At 59.3% G+C, this 12,145-nt stretch overlaps 2 protein-coding genes across 2 annotated transcripts; both read left to right on the plus strand.

Annotated features, from left to right (window-relative positions):
* The first annotated feature begins 1,076 nt into the window (after positions 1–1,076).
* On the plus strand, positions 1,077–2,207 carry LOC111151832 (Sp6 transcription factor). The gene has a single exon (XM_022510057.1). It carries the CDS (start codon positions 1,077–1,079, stop codon positions 2,205–2,207), a length of 1,131 nt encoding a protein of 376 aa, XP_022365765.1.
* Positions 2,208–8,504: 6,297 nt separating this feature from the next.
* LOC111151451 (secernin 2) lies at positions 8,505–11,927 on the plus strand. Its single transcript, XM_022509452.1, is given in 8 exon segments — positions 8,505–8,956; positions 9,188–9,369; positions 9,920–10,119; positions 10,553–10,768; positions 10,911–11,076; positions 11,188–11,233; positions 11,235–11,369; positions 11,630–11,927. Coding segments are annotated over 8 exon segments (1,329 nt in total). The 5' UTR covers positions 8,505–8,731; the 3' UTR covers positions 11,789–11,927.
* The last annotated feature ends 218 nt before the right edge of the window (positions 11,928–12,145 follow it).

A 12,145-nucleotide genomic window follows, 5' to 3' on the forward strand; every position in this document is an offset into this window, starting at 1 on the left:
GGTAATTCGTAATTTCTGTGATTCTGGTTTTTCTTGTTGTTCTTCGCTGTCCCCACTGTGACTCTGCATCTCTTAACGGGGTGACAGTTTTACCTCCCTGAGCTGGTTAGTCAGCTCTTCTCTGGCTCGCCCCCTTCTGGGGGAAGCTGACCCCTCCCAGCTTCACATCTGAGTCTCCCCTAGATTGGAGAAGGGTGTGGATAGCAGCAGACAGCTGGCTGGAGCCTGTGTGGGTCAGCACAGGAGAGGAGGAGGCTTACCTTTCTCTGGTGGGGAGAAATCCCCTGGGAGCTAGCACTGTGGCTGCCCCCCAGGGGGGTGAAGTCCCTGCACAAGGGGAAGGGGTGGGGGCCAGGCATGGAAGTGGGTTTGGGTGGGGGGTGGCTGGCAACCCAGCCAGGCAGAGAGCTGAGGCGAATAGTACAGAACAGTGAAATGCTCTTCCTCACTGAACATGCCTCAGGGACGGAATGAGGTCTCCCCTAGTATCTGAAAACCTGCGCTGGGCATGGAAAATCAGGTCACCTCAAGCTCTGAGTTTCAGAAACAGACCCCCACCCTCTCCTCATCTGTGTCCTGAATTAGACTAGAGAAGCAGAGATGGCTCTAGGCCCTCCATTGGGGGTGGCGGCCGGTCTGCAGGGGGTAAATGCCACCGGCTCTTTGCGATGGCCTGGGAACCCGGGGTCCGGATGGTCCTAGCATTTTACTGTAGGTGTTTCTGACTTATCAGCCTGGGACCAGCCCAGCTCTCGGAATGAGCTAGGTCCTGTAGGAGGGATCAGCATCAGCGAGGAGAAGGTCTACTTACCCCCTTGGCTGAGAACCTCATACCCTCCAGCCTTCCTAGCACTCCCCAGTTCTGTTTACTGGTCTTTAGTCCCCACTCAGAGGTGTGTCCCTCTTTTCACCCACCAGGCAGCTACAGAGAGGAGCACTTTGCAGGGAAGGGATCTGGGTCAGGACTAAAAGTGAGTTGGTTACTTTCCTCATGTCACCTCTTCTTTGCCTCCTTTAGGTCCCACTTGAGGTGCCCCTGACCGTCCCTGTTCCCCACCCCACCCCGGATCCCGGCAATGCTAACCGCTGTCTGCGGCTCTCTGGGCAGCCAGCACACGGACGCGCCTCACGCCTCCCCGCCGCGCCTCGACCTGCAGCCTCTCCAAACATACCAGGGCCACACGAGCCCGGAGGCTGGGGACTACCCCTCCCCGCTGCAGCCTGGAGAGCTGCAGAGCCTCCCGCTGGGCCCAGAGGTGGATTTCTCACAGGGCTATGAGCTGCCGGGGGCCTCCTCTCGGGTAACCTGCGAGGACCTGGAAAGCGACAGTCCCTTGGCCCCGGGACCCTTTTCCAAGCTCCTACAGCCGGACATGTCACACCATTATGAGTCATGGTTCCGGCCGACTCACCCAGGCACGGAGGATGGCTCGTGGTGGGACCTTCATCCGGGCACCAGCTGGATGGACCTCCCCCACACTCAGGGCGCGCTGACCTCGCCTGGCCACCCCGGGGCGCTTCAGGCTGGCTTGGGGGGCTACGTCGGAGACCACCAGCTTTGTGCCCCGCCGCCCCACCCACACCCGCACCACCTCCTCCCCGCCGCCGGAGGGCAGCACCTCCTGGGGCCGCCCGACGGGGCTAAGGCCTTGGAAGCGGCCGCCCCGGAGTCCCAGGGTCTGGATTCCAGTCTGGACGGAGCAGCCCGGCCCAAAGGCTCCCGACGGTCAGTGCCCCGCAGCTCGGGCCAGACCGTGTGCCGCTGCCCCAACTGCCTGGAGGCGGAGCGACTGGGGGCTCCGTGCGGGCCCGACGGGGGCAAGAAGAAGCATTTGCACAATTGCCACATCCCAGGTTGTGGGAAAGCCTACGCCAAGACGTCGCACCTGAAGGCGCACCTCCGCTGGCACAGCGGCGACCGTCCCTTCGTGTGCAACTGGCTCTTCTGCGGCAAGCGCTTCACGCGCTCCGACGAGCTGCAGCGCCACCTCCAGACCCACACGGGCACCAAGAAGTTCCCCTGTGCGGTCTGCAGCCGCGTCTTCATGCGCAGCGACCACCTGGCCAAACACATGAAAACCCACGAGGGCGCCAAAGAGGAGGCTGCCGGGGCGGCCACGGGCGAGAGCAAGGCCAGCGGAGCGGTGGAGCCCCCCGGGGGCAAAGGCAAGCGGGAGGCGGAGGGCGGCGCGGCTCCCTCCAACTGAGCTGCTCTGGTACCGCCCCCCACGCTGGTCTCCCCTGGGGGCATCAGAGGAGCTTTGTGGGGGGGGGGCCCTCTCCACTCCCCCCGCCCCGGCCTGATGCCCTTGGGGGGCGACTTGAGTCAGAGGATCAGGTGGTTATTTATTAAGGGGGAGGAAAAGTGGTGCGGGGTCAGGGGGACGGGGCGATAGGGGGTTTTTTAGTCTCTGGGGCTGGACGAGACGTGTTTGACTGGCTGGGCTGGGAGGGGCTGCGCATGCTGCTCTGTCCTCCCCTTCCCCACTATTTCGCTCCAGTGCCTGGGCTGGGGGGTTGGGGTGGGGTACCCCTACCGCGGCTGCAGGGCGGAGGGGACCTGCTGGAAGAGACGGCGCGTCTGTCCCCGGAGCAGAGAGGAGTGGGGCCGGAGCAGAGAGGAGTGGGGCCGCCGCGGGCGCTGGGGGTAGCTGTCTGGACACGTCCTTAGTGCCTGGGAACCGGGACTTAAAAGCGCCTCCGGACCCGCCCTGCGGCCCAGGTCCCTTTCATCCCCCATATAGTGCTTCTGTCCCTATGTTTCCCGAGGGAGCGCTCAGGTGGGGTAGGGGAGACAGGGGTACCCTCTAAGGAGGGGTCTCTATAAATAACTCCTTTGATCTGCCTCCTGATTAACCCTTCCCAACCCATTCTGATGGAGCCGTGAAGGAAGAGGAGAAGAGGCCAGAATCTGGGACAGCTTCCCAGCCAGAGCAGTAGACCAGGAGGGGAAGGGCAAAAAGTCCCCTTCTAAAATGAGAGGAAGGGATTGGGTAGGGCAATGGAAGGAACTAACCCCTTATGCCTCTAACTCGGATTCAGTCCTTAACTCATGGTTTTCATGAAAAATAAAGTTCAGTGTAGTTCACATTCCCCATCTGTTACCTGATCTAGGTTTTAAGGCAACCAGAAGCCCCAGCCCCCACCCTAGAATAGATGTAGTGCCTCATCCTGGCTCCCTGTTCCCACCCCTCCCCCCATCATTTGCCTTCTCCTTAGGGTTGGAAGGTTACCTGGGTTGCCTGGGGAGTAGGTGGGGTGTCCCAGCAGAGGGACCTCCAGTGGTCCCCACTCAGGGTGGATGTCCAGGCATCTTCTACTCACTGGGAAGTGAAGGCCCACTCTTTCTTTTCTTTCCCATCCCCTTTCTCTGCTGCCTGCAAGCCTTGCCCCTCCTATAGAGCATTAGGAGGCTCCCTTCTCCCCATCTCAATTCTGGGCAGGGGGACTCCCCTTCCATATGAAGGAGGTGTTTTCCCATTGGAAGGGGTCTGCCTTCTGAGGTGATGTCCAAGAAGCTGTCCCCATCCCCTTCTTTAGATGCTAGAGATCCATCCCGATTGTGATCTTGGAGTGGGGTCCGGGGAGGGGAGAGCCTGGCAGGGATGGAGCCAGGCAGAGGGAAGGAAGCTGATAGGGGGTAAGGGTCTGGAACTAGTACCCTTTCCCAAGCTAGAGGTAGAGGCCCTAAGATTCCCTCTGACCTCCCTGGACCCCTTGCCCCCTTTCTCCACCCAGAGCCCTATGCAAAGATTAGTTGTGTATTGATTTTTAAGTTATAAGCAAAAGGTATTTTATTTAATATTAGGGCATGTGTGTGTGCATGTTGTTTGTACGTGTGTGTGTGTGTGTTGTGTGTGTGTTTCTCTACTGAGCCTGGGGTCTCCAGCTAGAGAGACCCCACCTTGTTCACCCTGTCCAAAGCCCTAGGTCTTAGGCATACAGCGTCTCTTCCTCTCTTGGGGATGCTGAAGTCCAGTCCCAGGACTGGGAGCTAAATGGGAAATGGGTCTGGGGTCTGGATAGGAATATGCGTTTGCATAGAAGGGAGCCCTTCTTAAAAGGGACAGGGTGACTCTCCCTGAGAGACTCATGGGCCTGGGGTAGTTTAAGAAGTAACGTTCTTTCTTTTTGCTCCCTCTTCCCCCTACCTCTTGCCACCCCAACCAGAGGTCCCTTTCCTTGCTGAGAGGGTTGGGGGCAGGAGAGAACTCACAGAGCCTGCGGGTTGCCTGGCCAGGCAGAGAAAGGGGGAGAGAGGGAGGGCACTGTGGGTGTGGGATGCCTTTCTCCTCCACCCATCGAAACCAGCCACCCCCTCCCTGTGCCACCAGGACAGCCTTCCCCAGTGACCATTGTAAGGGGAACTCCTGAATGGGTGTTGGGGTGGCGGGGGAACACTGATGTTCCCCTCCGGAGGCCTTGAGTTCTAAGGGTGCGGGTGAGGGCTTTGGATGGGTTTTCTTCTGCTCCCCTCATTTATAGATCTAGGTTGCTTGGCTGTCTACCCCCTTCTAGGCAGCCTCCTAGAGGAGAAATGTAGGATTTTTTTTTTTTTCCTTTAACTGCTGTGAACCCACTTTGGGGGGGAGGAGGAGGAAGAAACAGCCTGTGTTTTTTATGCCGTAATAAAGTCATCAAGCACATCATTGCTTCATTTGTCTTCCAGCTCTGGTTTCCTTTTTGACTCAGTGTCCCTCAGCAGTGAGGACCAGGCCGGCTGCAGGGTGGGGTGGCCACTTCCTTTGATCCAGCACCCCGGCCTGCAGCCTCTCCTCCCTTTGTTTGGGGCAGAGCCCAGCTGATGGAAGGGTCAGATCCTTCCCCAGGAGGTGGCTGGTGTGGGGAATGGGGAGGAGCTCCCTCAGGGTTGATAGCTGGGCTGACTGTCCCTCCCTGGGGCTGAGAAGGTTCTAGTTATTTCCTTCCTCCTCCACATATAAGCCCCCTCTTTCCCCTCCTCTGCCAAGAACGCCAGTTCCCTGCCTTGCCAGGGAGAGCCAGCCTCCCAGCTCCGTCACCCCGCCCCGTGGGGGTGTGATCGGTCCCTCTGGCTGTGAGCGAGGCGGGGGTGACTGACAGCGATTTCTTCACCCAGAATGATCCCTATCAGGGACAAGGCGATGAAAGGCAGCCAAGCTATCTGATGGGCTCCCGCCCAGCTGGAAAGTCTGAGGGAAGGATCCTACTGCAACTCCCAGCTAGAGGGCCTGCCACAGTTACACAAACACATTGCGCACCAGTGCACCCTCACCCGACCCACTGGGCGGCCTGGGATGTGCAGAAACGCCCATCCGTACACACTCTCCTGGGCTGCCCAGTGCCTGTGATGCAGCTGGTGCCCAATTCAGGTGAAATGATTAAAAAACAAAAACAAAACAAAACAAAAAACCCTCATGAGTCCAGAGGCCCAAAGCTAGGAAGGTTGACAGCTGAGAAGGTTCGGGGTCCAAAGGGGCAGGCTGGACTTTGTGTTTGTTCACCCTCCCCGCCTTCATTTTGGCCACAGTTATCTTCCCTAGTGGGATTCCTGTTTCCCACACTCCACCCCTGACCCAGTTTCCTGGAGCCAAGTCTGGTACCCACACTGGCTCATCCCATCACCTGTTTGGGACCATCTGCAGTCAGAGTTGAAGGTCACGTTGTGATAGGGGTTACAGATGGAAGCAGACTGGTTTTTAGGGGAGGAACTCTTTGCTTTCTCTTGCTTCTGGATTTAGAAGTCCAGGAGGAAGAGGGGCAGGCCTATGTTCCCCCCACCTCTTGCCGGCCCCACTCTGGGCGCCTCTTTTGTCTTCTTGGTTCAGTGGGAGTTAGACCCCAGGACCCTGGGGAGCCCCTTCCTCCTGCAGCCCATCGCTGCCCCCAGGGACAGGAGGGCAGCTGTGGGGCCGGCTGGGCCTGTCTGGGCAGGGCTGGGGCCGCCCCTCCTCCCCTTGGAGCTCCTCCTGCTGACCTGCATTCTTAGCGGGGGCCTTTGGTGGGGCTCTGATGTTTGCTCACTGGCCCGCATTGGCAGCAATGCTGCTCGGCTGGCCCGCCCCCTACCCCCCACCCCAGGAGCCCAAGGCCACCACTGACCCCTCAGATCTGACGCCCCCAGCGGGATGATCCTGGAGGGCCAGGGAGAAAGTAGGGAAATCAGGCCACGTGGGCTCACCCTTTGGACAACCTCTCTGAGCCGCCACCCTCCTCTCCTGGGAGGTGGGAGTACCGGCCCTGGAGGGTTGGTGAGTGAAATCAGGAATGGGAAAGTGACGGAGGAGCCGGCAGCCTGGGAACCGCAGCCTGGGGGGCAGCGCTGTGGCCCGCAGACACTCGCTTCTCCTCCGGCCCGATTCTGCCCCACCGCGGGCGGCTGGGGAAGTGCAGGAAGGGGCCCGCTGAGCCGCCCGCCGCTCTGGGTGCCCGCGTCCATCGGCCCACAGCCTTGACTTTTGCTTCTGGAATGACCTCCGACGGCAACCTCACGACACCTCCCCGTGGACTGCACATCCTAAGCAGCCTTCACTTTCCATTAATTCTGGCGAGCTCGACGGCTCAGCGTCCTAGCAGTGTGGGTTTGAAAAGCATCTCAGGAACCCAACAGTCTGGCTGTCTTCACCCGGTAGAGGGCGTATTAGAGACACCCAGGGAATTCCTGAAGCCATCCGGATTAACTCTCCAGCACTCCAAGTGATGTCCTTGGGGGCGTATTAGACCGGCGTTTCTCAAACTTTACACTGGGGATGTTGTTCACATGCAGCTTCTGATTCACTAGGTCTGAGGTGGGGCCCAAGATTCTGCATCTTTTTTTAAAAAAATTATTTATTTGGGGAGGGGGGCAGAAGGAGAGGGAGAGAAGCAGAGTCCTTGCTGAACTGGGAGCTCCAGGCGGCACTCAATCTCAGGACGCTGAGATCATGACCTGCACGGAAATCCAGAATCCACCGTTTAAAAGACTGAGCCACCCAGGCACTGCAAGATTCTGCATTGTTAACAAGCTTCCAGGTGACGCTGATGCTGGCCGTCCACGGACAGAGTATGAAAATATTCTGTTGTACAGTGGGAGTTGTGTGGTTGAAAGCAAATTGCTCCCCTCCACTCCCCACCCGTGGTTGAGAATCACAGATCTAGTTCAATGCTGTCATTTTACTACCGGGGAAACTGAGGTCCTCAAAGAAAAAGTGACCTGCCCAAAGAGACACTCCAGGTCCACTGCAGAAGCAAGACGAGATGCCAGTGTTCTGAGTTTTAGGTGATACTCTTCCCTGCTTCCTGCCCAGCTTCTAGATAATTCTTCTCTGCAAGTGGCAGTGCACCTTTTGAAAGTGAAGCCCATCTCCTTGGGGACAGCTTCCTTTTCAGAATCAGCCTTGGATACCTATAGGCAATTAGGAACTATCTCAGATTTCAGATCCCCCAACAGCCTTAGCTGGTGCACCTGCCCATAGCCTGCCTCCTGGGGAAAACTTGGCCTTCATTGCCATCCCAGGAATGACCCCAGGCTGCCACGCTATCGCCAAGGGCTCTGAGCAGCAGCACTGATTTGTTGGCAGGATGGATGTGGGAGAAGCAGAGAATCTGCAGTAACTCTCCTGTCCCCAATCCTGGAGGGCTCCACAGAGCAAAAGGAGTAGCCTGCATTTGCTTAAGTGCCGGTTACAGAGAGGGTTAATAGAGGAAAATGACTTGGAAAACAGAACATTTGGGATCAGAGTCCACCCACACATCAATATGTGCCCCCTTGGCCAAGACTTCTTTGCTGTTTCAGTTTCACTCTGTGTAAAGGCACCAAATCTTTGGACTAGAAATTTTCAAATATCCTTTCAAAGCTATCTTTCTAGGAGTTCAAGCACTGTGGGGCAGAATCCACCTTTTGGGGGTCAGGTGGGTTTTGAGAATATGTGCGTTTTAAAAAATGCATTAACTTAAGTTATCCCTACACCTTCAGCCCTGTGACAATCTGACAGATCTTACGCCCTGGTGGGGACTGGGGTAGGTCGCGCCTTTGTAATTCAAACCAGGACACAAGTAGCTGAGTTTTCCCCTCCAGATGCCCCAGCAATCTGCGCTCACTAACAGATCTGGTTTTTCTTTCCTCTCTTTTCACCTGGGCTTCTTTCCACCCCCAGCTCCTGCTCCCCATAGGGACCCCATTGGAAGTGCCCCCGGATTCGTCGCAGCCTTTTTCCAGCCTGAGAGCGGCGCCGGCAAGGACAGGCTTCCTAACACTGTTTCCAAGGCCGCTCCGCTCCAAGAAATAGTGCTGGCGCGCACCCTGGTGGAAAACGGTAGAACTGCAAGCGCTTGGTTCCGGCTCCGCCTCCCGGGCCAAAGCCTTCCAGGTCACCTGGGAGCCTCCGCCCAATGACCCGAACCGGAGGCGGTGGCGGTCGGTACTAAGTTGGGGATCTTGGAGGGAGTGAGGTTAGGGGCAGACCGTATTGGGGAAGAGAGAAAGTGGGGACAGAATGGGGGCGTGGAGGGAGGGGTGGGGTGGCGAGGGAGGGGGTCCCGAGACTGCGCCGAAGAGCCGGGCTCCCGGTAGGGCAGGGCCCTGGGAACGTGCGTTCTGCGCCCGCCTGCGGAGCCGCGAGCCTGGAGCCCGGGCAGAGAGCCGGTGCCTCCGCCGCGCGGTGCCTTCGCCTGTGTGCGGTGCTGAGCATCGCGAACCCAATAGCAGTGACCTCCCAGTGTCTTTTGACACGTGTTAGGATAGGGGCTCCCAGGGGGCTGAGCTCTGGCCAGGATGGTGGAGAGGTCGCCCGAAGAGGACCCATTCGACCCTACCTCTCCCCAGATGGCTTCTTGGAACCCCGACGCCCCGCGTTCCTGCGATTGCTTTGTCTCGGTACCCCCGGCCTCAGCCATCCCCGCGGTGATCTTTGCCAAGAACTCTGACCGGCCCCGGGACGAAGTGCAGGAGGTGGTGTTTGTACCCGCAAGCACTCACCCGCCTGGGAGCCGGCTCCAGGTGGGTTAGGCCTTACGGAAGAGCTAGGAGCTGTGGCAGATCTGAGCGTCTGCCTCAGACCTTCCTCCTCCGCTCCTCAGGCCCCTGGAAAGCCACCACAGGTGCGGGAAAGAGCATGACCTTCTGGTCTACCAGCCTGGACCTAGCCTCTGACTTAGCCTGCTCCTCGGAAAGTGGGAATACTAAAACCCTTTCTGAGTGGGCTCTCCCCTTCTCCCCTCTTACCTGCAGTGCACCTACATTGAGGTGGACCAGGTGTCAGAGACTCATGCCGTGATCCTGAGCCGCCCTTCGTGGCTCTGGGGGGCAGAGATGGGCGCCAATGAGCATGGTGTCTGCATTGGCAATGAGGCAGTGTGGACCAAGGAGCCAGTTGGCAAGGGGGAAGCCCTGCTGGGCATGGATCTGCTCAGGTGGGGACACTGCCCTCCCTTATCGTCTGGTGCTGGAAGTCTGAGAGCTGAGTACCATCCCCCCTCCCCTAAGCCCAGGTGACGGGGCCCCCTTCTTTCTGTCCCCCTTGCCAGCCCAGACAGGCTGCCCCCGCTCCTCCTCTCTCCCGGCCCCATCTCCAGTCTCGTAAGGAGCTCCCAAGTATGGCCCCTTCTGTGCCTCTTCTGGCCCAGAAATAGGGCAGTGGTTTCACATTTCTTTTTTCAGTAGAAGCGCTCCCCCCCCCCCATGGAGTCCCAATGTATGAAGCGAGTTAAAGCAGAGCCGCTCGGGTTGAAGAGAGGCTGGGGGACCCGGTGCGCTTCTCTCTCTGAGACCATGTTTCAGGCCTCTTCAGGGGACCCTCAGAGCCAAACTTGGAAACCCCTGGCCTAACCGCGCTCCACACAACCACTGTGGGAAGACTGTGTGACGCGGGCCTCCCTGGGCTGTGTCTGTCCACTGGGGCCTCTGTCACCCACCGCCAGTACCTCACTGCCCTTCTGGTCCCGGCCCCTCTCCCTGTGCCAGGCTGGCCTTAGAACGGAGCCGCTCTGCCCTGGAGGCCTTGCACGTGATCACGGGCTTGCTGGAGAGCCATGGGCAAGGGGGCAGCTGCCGGGAGGACCCTGCCCCGTTCTGCTACCACAACACTTTCCTGCTGGCTGACCGGACTGAGGCGTGGGTGCTGGAGACGGCGGGGAGGCTGTGGGCTGCACAGAGGATCCAGGGTGAGGGCCCAGCATTGGGGCCTGCCTCCCGGAGGCGTCCCCTTCAGCCAGCCTTGGGAGGGGGTGGGATGGGGGCCAGGCAGGGCGGATCCAGGTGCAAACCTCAGGGTGTTTGGCATACCTGAGGAGGTGGGAGATGAGCCCACTGAGGACCCTTTCTTTCCCCTTCGCTTGCTTAAATCCTCTTTGTGCTCTAGTCTGCCGCTTCCTCTGGGGAGCCTTCCTGGACTCCCTGGCGGTCAGCTCCCCTCCGCCCCTCTCCCCCGTATATGCAAGCAGGTGCCTCTTCATTGCACTTGCCACAGCCTCAAGCTCACACGTCTGTCTCCGTTTCCACAAGGGCAAAACTGTTCTCTTTAATAAATGCCCTGTTCTCAGAGTAGGTGCTTCATGATAAAGGGGCCATTCCCTCCCCTTCCCGCCTCCTCCACAGAGGGGGCCCGCAACATCTCCAACCAGCTGAGCATTGGCACAGACATCTCCGCTGAACACCCAGAGCTGCGGACCCACGCCCTGGCCCGGGGCTGGTGGGGTGGGCAGAGCGCTTTCGACTTCGCTCAGGTCTTCTCCCTGACTCAGCAGCCTGTGCGCATGGAGGCTGCCAAAGCCCGCTTCCAGGCCGGACGAGAGCTGCTGCAGCAGCAGCGAGGTCAGTGACTGGACGGCAACGAGCTGGGGGCCCGAGGGCCGCAGCAGTGCTGTGCTGGCCTCTCTCCTCTCCCACAGCCTTGACCCCGGGCCAGAGGGTCCCCTTCTGCCCTGGGGGCCCCTCAGCCTGTCCTCCTTTGCAGGGGGCATCACGGCAGAGATGATGATGGACATTCTCAGGAACAAGGAGAGTGGCATCTGTATGGACTCGGGAGGCTTTCGCACCACGGCCAGCATGGTGTCCATCCTGCCCCGGGATCCCACACAGCCCTGTGTCCACTTTCTCACTGCCACACCAGACCCATCCAGGTGAGGGGAATGAGGGTGGGGAAGGCAGGGGAGAGCTTGCCAGGCGGGGTATGTGTGTGTGTGTCCGGGGGGATGTGATAGCCTTCACTCCTTCCATCTCTGTCCCATTAGGTCAGTGTTCAAACCTTTCATCTTTGGGGCGGGCGCGGCCCCGGCCCCCCCAGGTGGTGTCCCCCACTTTTGGGGCACGGGACCCTGTTCGGACCCAGCCCCGATTCCAGACTCAGGTGGATCGCCGGCATAGCCTCTACCTCGGACACCAGGTGGCCCTGGGGCTGATGGAGAGTGGGCAGGTAAGCCCCAGGGATTAGGGGCTACTCTGGGGACATGACTCACTTCTCCCATGCCCAGTTGGGATTCTGGAAATATGAGTGGACCTGGGAGTGGAGGAGAGACTCTAGACTGCCCGGAGGAGTCTCTGCCTTCAAAGCTAGCTGCCCAGGAGAACGTTGGGGACCCAGTCCTTTCTCCTGCTTGTGGGAGATGGCAGGTATCTCCCCGCGATCTGGAGGGAAGCCTGTCCCAGGGACTCATCTCTGCCTTTCCCGGGCAGGATCAGGGGCAGCAGCTCCGGCAGAAGCAGCGGGACCTGGAGCAGGAAGGCCTCGAGGCTGCACGGCGGCTGCTGGCCGGGGAGTGGGCCCCACCCCCGCAGGAGCTGGGCGCCCTCTTCCAGGCCTTTGTGGAGAGGGAGAGCCAGGTGTATGGCTGAGTGCCACAGCTGGTCCTGGCCTGGGGTGGGCACAGGACCCCTGGGACGGCAAGATCAGCACAAGCCCTTCACTCCCCTCAGTCTTGTTCTGGGCGGCCAGCTCAGCCTTTGCCTTAATAAAGTACACTATTTCACTGTTCAGTGAACTTGATCCCGGCTCTAGTGGGGGTGGGAGAGCCAAGTGAGGGCAAAGGGCAGCCGTGGGCCTCTGGTTGTCTGCTGGGCAGCACAGTCTTCTCTTGGGGGATGGGGACTCGGTGGGGGAGGCTGTGGCAGGGGCCTGTGAGGAGAGGTGGTCTCCCCAGGTGTGTGAGTGGGTATGCCCAAGAGAATGTGCCTGGCACACTATGGGGCTAA

The sequence above is a fragment of the Enhydra lutris genome, unplaced genomic scaffold (assembly GCF_002288905.1).
Source record: "Enhydra lutris kenyoni isolate GAN:26980312 unplaced genomic scaffold, ASM228890v2 scaffoldscaffold26, whole genome shotgun sequence".
Classification (NCBI taxonomy): domain Eukaryota; kingdom Metazoa; phylum Chordata; class Mammalia; order Carnivora; family Mustelidae; genus Enhydra; species Enhydra lutris.

Bases quoted from the DNA above. Each gene is read 5' to 3' on its own strand.
- LOC111151832 (XM_022510057.1), top strand. From the start codon at position 1,077: ATGCTAACCGCTGTCTGCGGCTCTCTGGGCAGCCAGCACACGGACGCG.